Below are 19,927 nucleotides of genomic sequence, written 5' to 3' on the forward strand. Positions count from 1 at the left end.
ACCCTGGCTTTCCCTAAGTCTGTAGATTTCTTTTACTACCTTTGTGACCCAAGAAAATAGTCCCTTCTGTGGACTGCCTACTTCACAAAGCTAAGAAAAATAGGAAGCATATGGACAAAGTATAAGGAAAGACACAAAAACATTAGTACCAGGGAAAATACTCTTGTAGACTCGGAGTATTTAAAACTTGAATTGATATTAACCTTATCTCCCCAGCAAATGTAAAGGTCAGTATTAAAATGTGTATTTTCTCAGTGTCTCTGAAAGAAAATATGAGAATTCATGGAGTACAGAATCTTTGAATCCTGCAGTTTCCACACCAAAAAAAAAAAAAAAGTGTTTCACGGTTGCTGGAATGATCCAAAGCCTTGGCAGTAGCTAAGGGAGGCTGCCAGCCGCCAACTTTCTGCAAACTGTAAAGTAGGTCATCCACGGCTCCTTGTTCTCATCTTTCTGGGCCTTTTCCCTGGACCCTCCTCCCCATCACATCCCTCATATGCCTCTATTCTATTCCCATCAAAACCTGGTATCAAGAAATGACCTGAAACCAGTCCATACTAATTTTCTGAACAATGGAAATAGTTGGAGGCTTCAGGTTTTCTGAGGTTAGGGAGGGAGGGAGGGAACATTGTATTTAATAGATACAATAGCCATGAGCTAAAGACTAAAGCAACCATGGCAGAATTTTCAAAGCTGGAGGACACTGCCCAAAAAGAAAGATGGAAGTTTGTTCTCTCCGTGTTTGGAGATTCGGTGTGAATCAGGCAAAGAGAATCTGGAGTCTCTAAGCAGGCACTTCTATTCTTGTGTTCAGAAAGAGATCCAGAATTGTGGCCAATAGAAATATAAAATTTAAATGTGTGTGACTTAATCTAATAGCAGGAATAGTTTTGCATAGTTGACATTATTCAGCCAAGAAACAAACATCCTTAACAGAGAGTGAGTTCAGGTGGACGACTACACTGGGAAGGTTGTCTGCATGGTTGGCAGCTAGAACTCAATGACCTGAGCTCTTTTGTCCTTAAAATTCATTACAGTATTCCATGTCGAAAAAAACTCAACTGACACCTAAAAGCAACCACAGTTACAATTTGGGTATATTCCTTCCCAGTTTTCTTTTCAAAGTACAGATTATTACATACTCTGTATATGTACCCATACTCCATATACACAATTCATCTCTTATAACATTATAAAATCAATTCCATATGTTTTTATTTGATACTTTAAGTAATCAGTATTTTTAATGAGCTACATTAACACTGTACTTAGGAACCTGCTATGGAACAATCAGTTCTTGTGTGATGGAGAATTTGGGCAACTTCTACATTTCTCCTATTGTAAAAACTGCTTTAAGGAATATATCCATATGTAACATTTCCATTATTTAAAATTATGATATGTATATATGAGGAAAACTTTATACATACATATAACTACATGTACATAACTATATTTTATGTATATAATATATTCTTTGTAATATAAAGTAAGTCCCCACTCTTCCTCAATTAGAAGATTTAAAATGAGGGTTACCAAAGTTAGCAGAAGGAAAGAAATCATAAAGATCAGATCAGAAATAAATGAAAAAGAAATGAAGGAAATGATAGCAAAGATCAATAAAACTAAAAGCTTTGAGAAGATAAACAAAATTGATAAACCATTAGCCAGACTTATCAAGAAAAAAGGGAGAAGACTCAAATCAATAGAAATGAAAAAGGAGAAGCAACAACTGACACTGCAGAAATACAAAGGATCATGAGAGATTACTGCAAGCAACTACATGCCAATAAAATGTCCTGGAAGAAATGGACAAATTCTTAGAAAAGCACAACCTTCCCAGACTGAACCAGGAAGAAATAGAAAATATAAACAAACCAATCACGAGCACTGAAATTGAGACTGTGATTAAAAATCTTCCAACAAACAAAAGTCCAGGACCAGATGGTTTCACAGGCGAATTCTATCAAACATTTACAGAAGAGCTAACACCTATCCTTCTCAAACTCTTCCAAAATATAGCAGAGGGAGGAACACTCCCAAACTCATTCTACAAGGCCACCATCACCCTGATACCAAAACCAGACAAAGATGTCACAAAGAAAGAAAACTACAGGCCAATATCACTGATGAATATAGATGCAAAAATCCTCAACAAAATACTAGCAAACAGAATCCAACAACACATTAAAAGGATCATACACTATGATCAAGTGGGGTTTATCCCAAGAATGCAAGGATTCTTCAGTACATGCAAATCAATCAATGTGATAAACCATATTAACAAATTGAAGGATAAAAACCATATGATCATCTCAATAGATGCAGAAAAAGCTTTTGACAAAATTCAACACCCATTTATGATAAAAACCCTCCAGAAAGTAGGCATAGAGGGAACTAACCTCAACATAATAAAGGCCATATATGACAAACCCACAGCAAACATCGTTCTCAATGGTGAAAAACTGAAACCATTTCCTCTAAGATCAGGAACAAGACAAGGTTGCCCACTCTCACCACTGTTATTCAACATAGATTTGGAAGTTTTAGCCATGGCAATCAGAAAAGAAAAAGAAATAAAAGGAATCCAAATCAGAAAAGAAGAAGTAAAACTGTCACTGTTTGCAGATGACATGATACTATACATAGAGGATCCTAAAGATGCTACCAGAAAACTACTAGAGCTAATCAATGAATTTGGTAAAGTAGCAGGATACAAAATTAATGCACAGAAATCTCTTGAATTCTTAAACACTAATGATGAAAAATCTGAAAGAGAAATTAAGGAGACATTCACGTTTACCATTGCAACAAAAAGAATAAAATACCTAGGAATAAACTTACCTAAGGAGACAAAAGACCTGCATGCAGAAAACTATAAGACACTGATGAAAGAAGTTAAAGATGGAGACAGATGGAGAGATGGATGGAGAGATATATCATGTTCTTGGATTGGAAGAATCAACATTGTGAAAATGACTATACTACCCAAAGCAATCTACAGATTCAATGCAATCCCTATCAAACTACCAATGGCATTTTTCACAGAACTAGAACAAAACATTTCACAATTTGTATGGAAACACAAAAGACCCCAAATAGCCAAAGCAATCTTGAGAAAGAAAAACGGAGCTGAAGGAATCAGGCTCCCTGACTTCAGACTATACTACAAAGCTACAGTATTCAAGACAGTATGGTACTGGCACAAAAACAGAAATAAGGATCAATGGAACAGGATAAAAAGCCCAGAGATAAACCCATGCACATACGGTCACCTTATTTTTGATAAAGGGGGCAACAATATACAATGGAGAAGAGACAGTCTCTTCAATAAGTGGTGCTGGGAAAACTGGACAGCTACATGTAAAAGAATGAAATTAGAACACTTCCTAACACCATACACAAAAATAAACTCAAAATGGATTAGAGACCTAAATGTAAGGCCAGACACTATAAAACTCTTAGAGGAAAACATAGGCAGAACACTCTATGACATAAATCACAGCAAGATCCTTTTTGACCCAGCTCCTAGAGAAATGGAAATTTAAAAAAAATAAACAAATGGGACCTAGTGAAACTTCAAAGCTTTTGCACAGCAAAGGAAACCATAAACAAGATGAAAAGACAACCCTCAGAATGGGAGAAGATATCTGCCAATGAAACAACTGACAGAGGACTAATATCCAAAATTTACAAGCAGCTCATGCAGCTCAATATCAAAAAACAAACAACCCAATCCAAAAATGGGCAGAAGACCTAAATAGACATTTCTCCAAAGAAGATATAAAGATTGCCAACAAACACATGAAAGGATGCTCAACATCACTAATCATTAGAGAAATGTAAATCAAAACTACAGTGAGGTATCACCTCACACCGGTCAGAATGGCCATCATCAAAAAGTCTACAAACAATAAATGCTGGAGAGGGTGTGGAGAAAAGGGAACCCTCTTGCACTGTTGGTGGGAATGTACATTGATACAGCCACTATGGAGAACAGTATGGAGGTTCCTTAAAAAACTAAAAGCAGAACTACCATACGACCCAGCAATCCCACTACTGGGCATGTACCCTGAGAAAACCATAATTCAAAAAGAGTCATGTACCACAATGTTCATTGCAGCTCTATTTACAATAGCCAGGACATGGAAGCAACCTAAGTGTCCATCGACAGATGAATGGATAAAGAAGATGTGGCACAAATATACAATGGAATATTAGCCATAAAAAGAAATGAAATTGAGTTATTTGTAGTGAGGTGGATGGACCTAGAGTCTGTCATACAGAGTGAAGTAAGTCAGAAAGAGAAAAACAAATACCATATGCTAACACATATCTATGGAATCTAAAAAGAAATGGTTCTGAAGAACCTAGTGGCAGGACAGGAATAAAGACGCAGATGTAGACAATGGTTTTGAGGACACGGGGAGGGGGAAGGGTAAGCTGGGACGAAATGAGAGAGTGGCATGGACATATACACACTACCAAATATAAAATAGGTAGCTAGTGGGAAGGAGCCACATAGCACAGGGAGATCAGCTTGGTGCTTTGTGACCACCTAGAGGGGTGGGATAGGGAGGGTGGGAGGGAGGCTCAAGAGGGAGGGGATATGGGGATATATGTATATATATAGCTGATTCACTTTGTTATACAGCAGAAACTAACATAACATTGTAAAGCAATTATACTCCAATAAAAATGCTTAAAAAAATAAGGTGGTGGATATCTAGAAGGAGTATTATAATGAAACATTTAAGATCAACTAACTCTTTCCCCCATTATCAACCCAACCACAAGGGTTGCAGAAAACACAATCCTACATGTGTGTGGGAGGGGAGAGCTTACATAATCCTTTGTTTTCTCTTTTATGGATATAAAAATTTTTCATCCTAATTGATGGAGATGCAAGAGGGAGGGGATATGGGGATATATGTATATGTATAGCTGATTCACTTTGTTATAAAGCAGAAACTAACACACCATTGTGAACCAATTATACTCCAATACAGATGTTTTTTAAAAATTTAAAAATTAAAAAAAAGAAGATATATGAAATGCTAGTTTTCATGAGATATTGAATAGGCCATCCCCTAATAACAGCAATAGAAATTAAAGTATAAAAATCATTAATATTAGCATAAACATTGTTAACATTATACCTCTTGCACTGGAACATGCAAACTGGTAGGACACCAGTGTGAGAACTGCATCCCACACTGATCTAGGATTCTAGAAGATGAGAGAGAAGGTGTGGGAAATCCAGTCTTATTGGACCTGAATTCCCTGTGTACAAGAGGATGCTAGCAATGAGATTTCCTAAGTGCAAAGAGAAAAGAGATTGCTGCAAATCCCCCTTATTGGAGTATGGCATCTGTTATTTATGTTATTTTTTAATATCAATTTTAAATGCATGTTTCTAGGACCTTGAAAGTGGTTACAGGTGTATGAAGGATGAAGCCATTTTTTTAATTCTACTGCCCAATACTCTTCTTCTTTTTAAAAATATTCTTTTAGGGTTTCCCTGGTGGTGCAGTGGTTGAGAATCTGCCTGCTAATGCAGGGGACACGGGTTCGAGCCCTGGTCTCGAGGAACCCACATGCCACGGAGCAACTGCTCCCGTGAGCCACAATTACTGAGCCTGTGCTCCGCAACAAGAGAGGCCACGATAGTGAGAGGCCCGCGCATCACGATGAAGAGTGGCCCCCGCTTGCCGCAACTAGAGAAAGCCCTCGCACAGACACGAAGACCCAACACAGCCAAAAATAAAAATAAAATAAATAAGTAAAAAAAAAAAAAAATTCTTTTAGAAACAGTCAACTTTGGGAGGACTATAGAATAGATTCAAATATCTGCAAAAACTACACACCAGATAAATCAGTTGATGAAGTTGAGGATGAGCATATGTGTATGTGTGAGAAATTTCTTTGAGTTCAGCAAAATGATAATGAGACTATTTTAAATGTTTATCATACTTTGAAGTTTTCAAAACATTTTCATGTATTTTATTTCATTTTTTTTTGACAGACCCATTAGGTAAAGAGGATTGGCATTATAATCCCATTTTATATGTGAAGAAATTGAGAGTCAGGATTTGATCAAGATCCTAAAACCAAGCTCATAGATTTGACCAAGCTCTTAGAGTGGCAGATTGGATGAGAATCTGGTTGTTGATTCTCAGTCTAGTGGTCTTCCTAATACTCTATGCTACCTACAAACATAGCAATGAAAAACTCAACATTTATGAATGAGTCAGCTTTGCTTGTGTACGAACATATGCATTTATCCTGGAATGCCTTTAAAATGTCAGCTCTAAGAGTGATATGAGGGACTTCCCTGGTGACACTGTGGTTAAGAATCCGCCTGCCAGTCCGCCTGCCAGGACACGGGTGCAAGCCCTGGTCCAGGAAGATCCCACATGCCGCGGAGCAACTAAGCCCGTGCACCACAACTACTAAGCCTGCGCTCTAGAGCCCGCAAGCCAAAACTACTGAGCCCACGCACCACAGCTACTGAGCCCGCATGCTGCAACTACTGAAGCCCGCACGCCTAGAGCCCGTGCTCCGCAGCAAGAGAAACCACTGCAATGAGAAGCCCGAGCACCGCAACGAAGAGTGACCCTCACTCGCCGCAACTAGGGAAAGCCCACGTGCAGCAAAGACCCAATGCAGCCAAAAAATAAATTTAATTAATTAATTAATTAACTAATATTTTTAAAAAGAGTGATATGAAAATATTTGTGCATCTAGGGTGGATTCTGCAAAGACAAATCTTACCAAACAAATTATGATACCTTTGTAGTTAAATAAACAATAGACATTGAGAAATAAAAGAAGAAATGTGACTAACTTCAGGCTTCACATTTAAAAAATCATGCAGAAAAAACACTCCAAGCCAAAAACAAAGTGTTAAAACATTGCAAAGTCTCAGATAACTTGCTGGTTGCAATGGGTATACGAAACTTTACAAAAGGTAGACTTTTCTATCACCATCTTATCCTAGTGATCGATCTTAGCCTCATCAAGTCATTATGTCTATCCTGACATGATGCTGTACGCAGGACACATCTTCCCCTACACAGTATTTCTGCCAAAAATAAACAAATAAATAAGCCTAATCAAACCTTTAGTTCTATCAGGAGGCAAAGGAGCCAGAAGAAGTTAAAGGATTCCACAAAGAAACAACTAGACAAAGAAGGTGACCATTCTACAGGACAACAGGACCAGTCCCTTCAATAATCAATGTGATGAAAAGAAAACACAAGTACAGTGGAGGGAAAGTAGTGGAAGGAGAACTACTACAGATTAAAGAAGTTTAAAATACGTAGCAACCGAATTAATTGCATAGTATTTGACTAGACTTTTGTTTTTAAAAACCATCTGAAAAAGACATTTGGGGAATAATTAGGAAATTTGACCATGGACTGAATATTAAAAGATTTTAGAGAATTGTTAACTTTGTTAGATGGGAAGTGGTATTAGGCTTATGTAGAAAAATATTTTTCTTTTTAAAAATGCATGCTGAAGTCTTTGGAAAGGAATTGTCATGATGTTTATAATTTATTTTAAATACTTGAACAAAATAAATAGCAAATATGACAAACATTAAAGATTGTTAAATCTAAATGATGAATCCAAGATATTGATTGTATTCACCTCTTTTTTCCTAATATTTCAAAAGCTTTATTAAAAAATATTTTTAATGTTTTCATTTCTAAGTGGCCAAGAGGTCTACAGCAAGTTTAAGCAGTGAAAAAGTGAAATACAATATGTTTCTTGAAAATCAGCATGATTTCTTGAAGAATACTGCTCAGCTCAAAGAAACCGTGAATCCGCGGATATTTAAAGAAATTAAAACTGTGTGTTCATATGACATATTTCTAAGACAACAATGGACTCTGTCACTGTCTACATACGTAAAATTAATGAGAAAACTGCAAGTGATGATGTTCCACGTTTTGGATTGTTCTTATTCAAGAACAATCTTGAACGGGAGAGGCATAAGTGGTGTATCTTAAAATCACTGCCTTTCAAGATCTGAGATAATGATAATAGCTCAAAATCCAGTCTTCCACTTGTGTGGAGGTGGGGCAGAGCCAGACTTCTACAGACGTACCAAAGACTCCAGTCAGCGGATTGGCAAGCTCACTTCTCCTTCAGCGGGGTGAGCATCACGGAGAAGGTAAGAGAAGGTTTTGACAAAAGCCAAAGTGTGTTGGGGGCCTCCTCACTGAGGGGAACTTGACAAGATTTATCCATGCCTGGGGCTTTATATGGGTCTCAGTTCAAAAGCCTGGCCTTTTTAAATTCCAGTCCAGTTGCTGAGTATATTGCTTGATCCATTAACCATGAAAGCCAAGTCGATCTATTCCTCCCCTTTAGGAGGAGGAATCCCTTTAGGATTTTGCCAAAAATTCAAGTCACCATCCTAACTACCTGTCACTTAAATGAGAAATATTATTTTTAATGGAAAGGTTGAAGTTTTGCTGCAGAAATATAGTTTGGATACTAAACATAATATAGTCAGACTCTGGGCCTTCCCTGAGCCCTCCCACTGTCTCCAAAGCACCATCTTCATGGATCCAGCATCTGAGACACCGAATACCACCAAGGAGAACAAACCACAGGCAGAGGACATACAGGTCCATGGTCTTTGACTCTAGAGAGTCCACCAAAGTATTTAGGACAATTTCATCTATTTTAAGGAATTGGAAAATTACTGCTCACAATGGCTTCTGACCACTTATTCATCCATCAGTCAAAGCATATGATATAATTGATCTGCTAATCACTAGCAAACAAGAAGAGAGTGGTCAAGCAGTAGAGAAAGCCTGGATTGACTGCTGCCATTGCAGCTTTGGCAGCACAAACCACATAGATTCGGACAGTGGTTTTCAAAGGATGGTCCATGGCCCACTAAGGACACAAAGACATTTTCAGGGAGTCTGTGATGTCAGAACTAGTTCCATAATAATATCAAAAGAATATTTGCCTTTTTCTTTGTGTTGACATTGCCCTGATGGTGTAAAAGCAATGGTGGATAAAGCTCCTGGTCCCTCATCCTGAATCAAGGCAGAGGCCTCAATTCTGTATTAGTGGTCAATATATCCTTCATTGCTATATTTGCAAGGGGGAAAAGAAAGCCAGTTTCACCTAAAAATGTTATTGACTATATTAGTTGGCTAAGGCTGCCATAACAAAATAACACAGACCGGGTGGCTTAAGCAATAGAAACTTATTTTCTTACAGTTCTGAAGCTAGAAATCCAGGATCAAGGTGCCCACAGAGTCGGTTTCTCCGTATTCCTCCTTCCTTGGCTTGGAGATGACCACCTTCTCTCTGTGTCCGCATATGGACTTTCCTCTGTGCATGCAAATCCTTGGTGTCTCTTCTCTTTGTGTGCCCAAATTTCTTCTTCTCATAAGGACACCAGTTAGACTGGATTAGGGTCCACTCTAATCCAGTCCAAATGGCCCCATTTCACCTTATCTTTAAAGGCCCTATCGCCAAAAAAAGGATACATTTTGAGGTACTGGGGGTAAGGACGTCAACATATGGATTTGGGGAGGACACAGCTCAGTCCATAACATTGAAAAAGCAGTAAAACTATTAATTTTATTAAATCTCCCCTCTTGAGTATATGTCTTTTTAGTATTCTGTGTGACAAAAGTGGAAGTACACATAAAGCACTTCTGTTGCATTCCAAATTATTATATTATCTCAAGGGAAAATATTTGTGCAATCATTTGAGTTACAGGCTGAACTAGCCACTTTTTCCATGAAACACCATTTTGCTGAACAGAATGACTGGCAGAGAAACCATGGTTAATCAAATTTGGGTAGTTGTCAGGCATTTTCTTGAAAATGAATGAACTGAGCCTGCACATCAAGAAAAACAATGGACCATTGTTGCTAATGATAAAAATCTAAGCTTTCAGGCAAAAATTAGAATTTGGGAAACTTGTATCTGCTACCATGAGCTGTATGGCTCCCCAGTATTTAAATACTGTTCTGATTTAAAGATATTGGTGATCATATTAACTACTGTGATATATTAGATATTGTATAATGCAATGTGATAACACACGCAAGTTGCCTAACACAGAGAACCAATTATTTCTCAGAAGACCAATGGATAAAGTTACAAAACCATGCATGGGTGAAATTTCCATCCAAAATGCAAGCTAGACCAAAGGATTTTAATGGAAAAGAATATGGTAAGTCCATTAACACGGTTTCAGATTTCATACTGCTACTAACCTATCTTTTTGTACTACATGTTTGTATGTATAAGGCCAAGTTTTGCTCATATATTGCAACCAAACTAATATACTGCAATAGATAGAAGGCATAAGTATACAGGTGAATCCAGTTGTCTTCTAATAAGCCAGCTCTACCCTGATGGTTATCTGAAGACTAGGATCAAACACCTCCCTACCTTTGGTCTATATTCTCCAAAGTTTTCTAGCTGTTCCTCCCTGTATGTGGTTTGAAGTCTTTTCAACAGCTTGGAATCAGCTTTGAATCCACTGCAGTTTGTCTATAACCTTCAAAGAGTACATGTCAATATCAGGAGCAAGCAGTGAAGATAAATAAAGCCAGTTCAAAGTCCACAATCACAAAATTAAAAGCTCTAGGATGCCCTTGTCCAATCCCTATTTCTTTTCTTGGCCTGGCATCCCATAAATTTTCCCAAGTGCTCTGAATGTCCCAGCAGGAAGCCTGATCCCACCCAGGATTGGACAACACCATGGTAAACTCAGTCCCCACACACCGTTCCTGTCCTCTGATCCCTTGTGGGAATGCACTTATCTGGCACTGAAAATGACCTAGCCTCCTTCCAGGAAGAGGGGAACTTCAGGATAAACCCACCCTGTGCCTGCCTCTCCCCTTTCCCACAGAAAAGCATATCCTACAACAATGAAAAGCCACATAAAGAAAGAAAATGGGGCTTCCCTGGTGGCGCAGTGGTTGAGAATCTGCCTGCCAATGCAGGGGACACGGGTTCGAGCCCTGGTCTGGGAAGACCCCACATGCCGCGGAGAAACTGGGCCCGTGAGCCGCAATTACTGATCCTGCGCGTCTGGAGCCTGTGCTCCGCAACAAGAGAGGCCGCGATAGTGAGAGGCCCGCGCACCGCGATGAAGAGTGGCCCCCGCTTGCCACAACTAGAGAAAGCCCTCGCACAGAAACGAAGACCCAACACAGCCATAAATAAATTAAAAAAATAAATTTAAAAAAAAAAGAAAGAAAATGCCAGGCTTCCACGGTTTCCATTCTAAGGCCACTCCAGGGAAGGAGATCAGCTGGAGGACTGAGAGGATACCCAGACTTTCAAATTACAAATGTCAGAATAAAGGAACAAAGAAGACTTGGTATCTGCCAAGTGTACAAAAAAATATTCCTGAACTAAGAATTGGGATACTTGATTTCTTGTATGTTCTTTTGAAGCTGGGTGCCTTGGCCAGTTCCAAAACCTCTCTGGATCTTTCTAGACCCTTTCATCTGAACATATTGGGGAGCAAATATATGATCCTTGAGGGCTCTCGCAGCTGTGACATCCTAGGATGCTTCTCTAGAGGCCCAGTTGACCCTTCATTACTCCAAATATGTAGACAACATATTGATTTGAATACTCCAGATATGTGATTTGAATACTCCAAATATGTAGACAACATGAAAGTCATTTCTCTTTGCCTTTAGAATATATTTCATGGTGTGGAGAAAATCACAACAAATTTATGTTCCCAACGATGCTTAACTCAGGCTAATGTAAAAATCCAATTATTTACAACTAATGATGCCATGCTCTCCTAAACAAATGCAAGGTAGTATTCCATAGGGCACCCAGGACCAGAGACAGTAAGGGACTGGGAATTGGGAAGATGTGGGTTCTAGCCATGGACCTGTCACTTCCCAGCTTATCCTCTCAGAATATGAGATACCACATCCTTAAAATAGTTGCAGAAGACACTTTCTGAGAACTCACTCAATGAGGCACTGTGCTGGCACAGAGGACAGAGGTAAGCAAGACAAATCCCTTCTCTCAAGGGTCTGTACCTAATGAAAACAAAGGAAAGGGGTTTTGAGAGCAATGATAGGGATAAGCACTGGATGCAAGAAGATTCAGGGGAAGGGGTGCATCTAACCTGGTACAGTCTTTGGCAGTCATTTAGAACTTCCCAGAGATGTCAACAGCTAAGCTCAGATCAGGAAATCAATAAGATCTAAGGAGCAGGGTTAGGGACCAAATTGGGAACTGAAGAAGGAAAGGACATTTCAAGCAAAAGCAATCACAGGGCAAAGTAAAGAGATATAAAAGAACATGGCGCTTTCAGGAAGCAAGTAGTTCAAGGCAACTGAGTTTAAGGGAGCAAATGGAAAAGTACAAGATGTAAGCCTAGGAAAGTAAGCAAAAGCCTGTATTCCAAACCATCTTATCCTGAGCATAATGGAGAGCTACCATAAATTTTAGCAAGTAACCCCTTAGTTGGGTTCCCCCTAAGGCTTAGCATCTATAATAATCAGCTCTTGGCCAAGGGGACAAGTGGGGCTAAAATTCAGCTTGAGCTCTGCGGGCCGAGCCAAGGCCCTGGTAGGAGGCTGCATCAGCTGGAGAAAGGGAAGCCTTTCATAAAGCTCACAAAGGTAACCTCTGTTTGCCAACTAGAACCCTAGGAGCTGCCACTGCATTTGCCCAGTAGGTCACCTTTTCCAAGTCACATAAACCAGCATATGGGCTACTGACTTTCAATTTAACAACCAGAGAGTCAATGGAGAGTCTAAAATTCTAAGTTTATGTGAAAGCCCTTTGTCAATTATACAACACCCTCCATGTGCAAAGTGGGGTAGACAGAGATGATTCAGGAGCTTAGCAGGTGACAGGAGAAATTACATTGCCCACAAACATTTTCTGCCAACCACAACTTGTAGAATCCACTTGAGACATTCAGGTCTGGCAAACTCCTCTGTGGGAAACCATCTGAGAGTAGACTGGCCAGAAAGCACAGTGGGAATAGACATCATGATTTGACCTGTTCTAGTCACAAACTCCAGGACAGATCTAGCCAAGGGTTCAAAAGAGTCTCAGACAGAAGCACCCAGGCCAGCCTCCCCTGACCTAAGCCAAATCCCTTTGATCTTGCTGGAGCATGACTTGGAGAAAACATCCGGCCCCGTAGTTCTCAGAGACCACATTGCGCAAAACCAAAGGGAGGTTTTTATAAAGCTCTGTAGCATTGTGGGTGGGATACGCACAGTGATACAAAACCCACAGAGACCTGTACAAAAACTGCAGGGGTCAAAGTGACATTTCCCTGGGAAATCCATAGCCTGGCTACCATGCCCCGGAGACTAACACAGCAAGTAGGGGTCCTTCCTTGCTCAGTGACCCAAAAGGGATGCCAGAAAGTTGTCCGAACCAGGAGAGGTGACCCCCAGTTGCTGGCCTCTCTCTCTCACTGCTGTTCTCTCTTGAGTGAAACTGGCATTTCAACCGTATTTGAGGAATACAAAAAGGTGATTCTCAAAAACTATCCTTGTCTTGGTTTCTGTTGCAAAAAGGAATCTTACGGAATTTCTGAATCAAAATTCCTCGGGAGGTTTGCCTGAGGGCTTTGCTGTGCATTTTGGGAAGATGAATCTAAAGAGAGGGATTTGATTTTAGGCCATCACCAGTAGTAGTTGCTCATTCTAACACTGAATATACTATAAATCCCCAGTACATGATTGGTGCTTCATGTTGCCCTGTCACCATTGGTATGCCACATGTTATCTGACTTAAAGCAGCCCGGGTGTCTGCGAATGCCTTGACTCTGGAATAGTCATGGATCCAAGACCGATCCCCTTGGCAACACCTGTTTTCTAAGACTGCGAGTTAGGTGTGCATCTAGGAAGTGAGAAAAGTCTAAAATAACAGAAAGCAACCATTCCAAGAACGTCATGAAGTGTCCTATACTGGAAATGTTCACCACAGCGGTGTGTGCTCCTACCTACTCTCAGACTACAACCTCCCAAAAGCAAACCCAAAAGCAATTGCGAATCTGCAATTGACTATATCATCACGAACCAGTTGGATGAGCATCAAGTGCCATCTTTCAAAGAACCAAACCCTTAAGATCCTCCCATCCTCAAGATGACAGGAAGAAGAAAGGTGGGAGCACTGCTGAGGCTTTTGGGAAGCCCTCAAGCGCTGCATGAGGGAGACAGGTTCATCTTTGGAAAAGGGACTCGCCTGATTGTGGAACCGAGTAAGTAATTCATTTATCTGTTTGTTGAGGTTAATCCTCTATCTAAGGAGGCAGAAATATCAGGGAATGTGAGATGGGTAGCAGTAGCATTAATATTGCGTCAAGGAGGAGTTTGGGGAAGATGTGAACTACTGTTAATCCCCTCCATAGGAATTGCGAGGGGATTGTCTATAAAAAAAATAGATTTGGGGGCTGTGAAAGACCCCCACATAGCTCAGGGAAACTGAGGAGTTTCTGCCCAACGCATGGGCTTTGGGTCAGGCTGTAGAGACGACAGAGTCACTGGCTCAGCTCCCCTAGAAGAGTCAGAAGTGACCAGGGACAAGGTTGAGCTGAGTCTGGGGGATTCTATCAAGGTGTCTCCAGATATAAAGAATTCTCACCTTCTTTAGGCCAAACACTTGCTCTTGGGAGAGCTCAGAACTGAGTCAGCCTCCTGGGCACAGAGAGTTAGGCCAGGGTAAGTAGGCGTTGGTGTTGTTCTGTTTTTTCTTCAGAAAAAAGGAACCAGTTCCAGAAATCTGTTTCTAATTGTTTGAGCTGCAAATGGAAGTTAGGTGACTAGTGAGGAAGCTGGAACATTCTGGTTCCCATTGAGACCAGATCCCAAGCAGAAGAAAGTGAATGTGCAATGCTTTCTTTAAAGCCTAGAGGACACAGCCAGGCATAGCTCCCTAAGGACTCATGGCGTCCATCTTCCTCACTAAGGGGATGCGGTGCCACTCACTAATTAACTGTTATAAAGGAATCGATGCTAACATTGTCAAAGGACAGTGCTCGACACCGAAGGCATCTTCTTGGGTCTTTTAAGTGACATTTGAATTCAACTGTGTCTTGCTAAAAAAAAGGACATCAGTCTCCATTGGGCAGCAGCTTCCAGTTAGATAGTGGAGATTAATATTAAGCGAGAAAATGTAATAAACAAACACAAAACACCCCATTTCAAAGATCCTAGGGAAGTCTAGCAACGGGGTCCCAAATCTGCTGAGCTGGCTGCTGGAAAATAACAGCACGTCCTGGCCTGATGCCTTGGCGTTCAGCTTGTGTTTTCTAAAGTAAACAAAGACTTTAGAGAGGTGGGGTGAAAATGTGATGGAGTGGACCCCTCTCAGAGAATGATTAGGGACAAGACAGTCCTGGGTGTATGAAGTGAAGGAGGCATAGAACTGAGGGCAAAGGAAGGCAAAAGGAGGAGTGCAGGCTGGGCATTCCCAGACCTCACACACTAAAGGGAGAAGTGGGGCAGGGGCTTTGCATCCAGAAAAAGATAGAGATCCGAAGCCGGCTAGCAGAGTCAGTGCAGAAAAATTCATATTTCTTTAAAAATCATAGTAAGATTTTGAAAATTCAAATAACGGAGGTTCTTGCCGTTAGACCTCATTGGCTTTAAATTTTCTCACTAAAATAATAGCTTATCCACATTCCTGACAAAGTTAGTGACTGAGTTCCCTTATCTCCCTTTGTTCGCCAAGTTCTTCCTAATGAATTAAGTTCTTCTGTTTACTGACTTACTTGAGCCACCGTTGCCCTAAGTGTAGAATGCATAGTACGTGGCTTTAGATGGTACATAGACTTCCTTTTCATTTCAATTGCACTGTCTTTTAATGGTATCAGCATAGTACAACTAGGTTGTCAAACCCATGTGATTTAAAGTTTCCTCTTAATTATATTTTAAGTTAAAGTGTGAGTAAATTTAAAGAAAATTATTAAGCAAATCTTATGACTGATGGATGTGACCCAAAATAACCCAAAAAGAGATGTGATTAATTGAAGTTTAGGAAACACTGAGCTGGTGACTTCCATTGTCCTTTGAAATAAAAAGATGGGGGGCACACAGAGAGGTCAGGATCCGAAATACCTTTGTATGGCTCCTTCTTTTTAGGCAACAAATATTAGATAAAGAGACATCACTGCAAACTCAGACCCTTTATCTTCTCAGAAGCCTGCTTTCTTTTGATGCTCTTTCTTTTGATGCACCTGAGGAAAGGTGCTTCTTTCAAGCTCTTACTTGCAGGGCTCCCAGGCAGCACCAAACTAACAGGTCTACACAGACCCACAGCCCAAATCCACCACAGCTTTTAGCCCTCCAGATGGAGAAAACCTGGGGTTGCCACTTAACTTCATAAAACAGAACAAGAGAACAGGATAAAACAGCAAGGAATAAAGTACCACAATGTAAATGTGTGCTACTGACCATGACAATGACAGGAGCTTAGAAAGGGCCACAGTCATCAGGAACATCTTCCTGCCAGTGGGCCACTGGATGGACTTAGAGTCATATATATCATTATACAACATACATATATCATCATCATATCAACTACTACTTTTTGAGTGCCTACTATGTATTGGGCCACTGGACTAGGCACTTTATAAATGAATGTCATTCTACTTGGTTCTCGCATGATCATGCAAAATTAGGTACTATTACTTGCATTTTTATAGGTCAGGAGGGACTCCCCAAGATCACACAGCTTAGCAAAGTCAAAATTTGTATCATCTGTCTGATTCCAAAACCTGTGCACTTAAGAACTCTGCTCTTCTATCAGGACTGAAGTTCGATTGGGGCACACGTGGAGGTTTTTCTTGCCTGTCTCGGCCTCCCCCCTCAGGCTTCTAATGAGCTCCTTTCCAAGTTGCCTGCAGAGTCTTAAACAACAGTTAGGCTGTTTCCCTTCCATCCCCAACACAGTCCTTCACCAAAACAGGGCTCCTGCCCCAAAACCAAAACCAATTACCCAAAGGGGCATTCTCCAGGCAAGGGCCACCCCTGAATTTGCACCCCTAGGGCTCAAGGGTCCCTAAACTCAGAAAGGTTCAGACAATGATCAGAGCATCACTCTTTCCCCCAAGAAAAAATCCTGGGATCATCAACATATTTCTAAAATGCCAAGAGATAGCTTTCCCATTCCCATCTTTGGCATTCCTTCCCTCTCACTCATGACGAGCCTCTCCCAGAACAGAGCCTTGACCTGCCGTTCCCTCTGCCTGGAACCATTTTCTCCCTGAGACTCCCCTAGCTTTCTCCCTCACCGTCTCCAGGTCTTTACTCAAATGTCACGTCTAATGAGGCCTTCCTCAACCACCCCTGTCTTCAACAGTCCCCTTACCCTGCTTCATTTTGTATAGCCCTCACCTCCACCTGAAACTTTGAATGCTCACTTATCGGCCATCTCCCTTGTCCCATGAAGGCAAGGGCTCTGAGTTGTGCCTTACCGTTTCCATGAATACATTGAAGGCACTAAGTAAATGTTGGTTGAATGAATGAACAAACAAATGAACAAATGAATGAATGAATGAATGAGAGGACAAGTCAATGGTGGTTTAAGGCAAAAGGAAATAGAAATGTAAGCAGGGGCTTCCCTGGTGGCGCAGTGGTTGAGAGTCTGCCTGCCAGTTCAGGGGACACGGGTTCGAGCCCTGGTCTGGGAGGATCCCACGTGCCACGGAGCAACTGGGCCTGTGAGCCACAATTACTGAGCCTGCGCGTCTGGAGTCTGTGCTCCACATGAAGAGAGGCTGCGATAATGAGAGGCCCGCGCACCACGATGAAGAGTGGCCCCCGCTCGCCGCAACTAGAGAAAGCCCTCGCACAGAAACGAAGACCCAACACAGCCATAAATATATAAATAAATTTAAAAAAAAAAAAAGAAATGTAAGCAAGCTAGGCACCTCCAGAGCCAAGCCTGATCTCAGCTCTGCAACCTGTGACAAGTCACTGCCACTATATGCCAGGCACTCTTCCAGGTGCTGGGGAATCAGCATGAATAAAACAGACAGAAACCCATGCCTTATTGGAGCTTACAGTGTAGTGTAACTACCACTGTAAGACAGATGGTAACCTCACTATATAAAATATATAATAGTTTAGCTACAATAAGGTATCACCTCACCAGTTAGAATGGGCATCATCAGAAAATCTACAAACAACAAATGCTGGAGAGGTTGTGGAGAAAAGGGAACCCTCTTGCCCTGTTGGTGGCAATGTAAATTGATACAGCCACTATGGAGAACAGTATGGAGGTTCCTTAAAAAATTAAAAATAGAATTACCATATGACCCAGCAATCCCACTCCTGGGCATATACCCAGAGAAAACTATAATTCAAAAAGACACATGCACCCCAATGTTCATTGCAACACTATTTACAATAGCCAGGTCATGGAAGCAACCTAAGTGCCCATCGACAGACGAATGGATAAAGAAGATGCAGTACATATATACAATGGAATATTACTCAGCCATAAAAAGGAACGAAATTGGGTCATTTTTAGAGACATGAATGGATCTAGAGACTGTCATACAGAGTGAGGTAAGTCAGAAAGAGAAAACCAAATATCGTATATTAACTCATATATGTGGAACCTAGAAAAATGGTACAGATGAACCGGTTTGCAGGGCAGAAATAGAGACACAGATGTAGAGAACAAACGTATGGACACCAAGGGGGGAAGCGGTGGGGGGTGGTGGTGGTGGTGGGATGAACTGGGAGATTGGGATTGACATATATACACTAATATGTATAAAATGGATAACTAATAAGAACCTGCTGTATAAAAAAAGAAATAAAATAAAATTCAAAAATTCAAAAAAAAATATATATATAGTAGTTTAGGTGGTAATAAGCCCTGTGAAGGAAAATAGAGCAGGGAAGAGGAATGAAGAGTATTAGTGGGAGGGGGCAGTGTGCAATTTTTAACAGGGTGTCACAGAAGGCCTCATTGGAAAGGGGACATTTGAGCAGAGACCCGAGGGGGTTACAGAGGGAGCCATGCAGGTTTCTGGAGGAAGAGCATTTCCAGGCAGAGGGAACACAAGCACTGCCTGGGGTGTGTGAAGGACACCAAGGAGGCCTGGGCGGCTGGAGGAGAGCGAGTGACCTGGAGAGAATTTGTGAATGAGGTCAGGTTGGTAATGGGGAAAGGATGGCTTCTAAGTCCTAAGTAAGGACTTGGGCTTTTGGATTCTAGAGGGAAGGTTAGAGAAGGGAATGGCAGTCACACTTGACCTTGGGAAGAGACCAAGGGAGACAGAAACCTGGATTCCAGTCCTCACCCTCAGCTTTAAGAAGTGGGCACTTTTATCCCAAACACCAAAGAAACCGGATTCTCTCCTCCCTCAGCAACCTCTCCCTACATCCCTGTCCCAGGGAGCTCTGAGCTTAGTGAAATTACATGCTCCTGCTTAAAGTAACACTTTTTATTCTGAGTCTAACACTAATAAGCATTCTACTTACACCGAGCATTTACAGAATGCTTTATATATACACCCTTTCATTTAATCTTACAACCTCCCAATACAGAAGGCAGTATCCTCGTTTTATAAAGGAGGCAACGAAGCTCAGTGACCTTAAGGAACTTGGCCAAGATTACCCACTTAGTAAGTAAGAAACTGAGTTGAACTCGATTTCAGGTTTTCTGACATCTCCCTACTTCACCACAACTGAGAAGCACTCTCTATTTTAGTGATTCTCAAAGTATGATATGCAATCCTGTATGGGCTGTAAACTGATCTGAAAATGCACTTTTTCTCCCTGGACTTTGTGAGTGACATACAAGCAATCGCACAGACACTGATTTTTACATATGACAGAGGCTAATCTAACTGTCCCTTCTAAGTGTAAGTATGCCATTAAAGCTTGCTCAAATTTGAAGTTCATGAACATGTTATTAAAATGTTCC

General features: G+C 40.9%; 2 protein-coding genes across 2 annotated transcripts in view; both read left to right on the forward strand.

Annotated features, from left to right (window-relative positions):
* Positions 1 to 19,927, forward strand: part of LOC103000087 (T cell receptor alpha chain MC.7.G5-like) — a 277,458-nt gene that overhangs the window by 161,063 nt on the left and 96,468 nt on the right. The gene's annotated exons all lie outside the window — the stretch shown is intronic.
* LOC102999818 (Ig heavy chain Mem5-like) overlaps positions 1 to 19,927 on the forward strand; it is a 70,663-nt gene that overhangs the window by 41,548 nt on the left and 9,188 nt on the right. Inside the window, exon 3 of the mRNA XM_028166031.2 lies at positions 15,397 to 15,440. Coding sequence (XP_028021832.1) covers positions 15,397 to 15,440 — 44 coding nt within the window. The remainder of the gene's footprint in view (positions 1 to 15,396; positions 15,441 to 19,927) is intronic.

Source organism: Balaenoptera acutorostrata, chromosome 3 (assembly GCF_949987535.1).
Source record: "Balaenoptera acutorostrata chromosome 3, mBalAcu1.1, whole genome shotgun sequence".
Classification (NCBI taxonomy): domain Eukaryota; kingdom Metazoa; phylum Chordata; class Mammalia; order Artiodactyla; family Balaenopteridae; genus Balaenoptera; species Balaenoptera acutorostrata.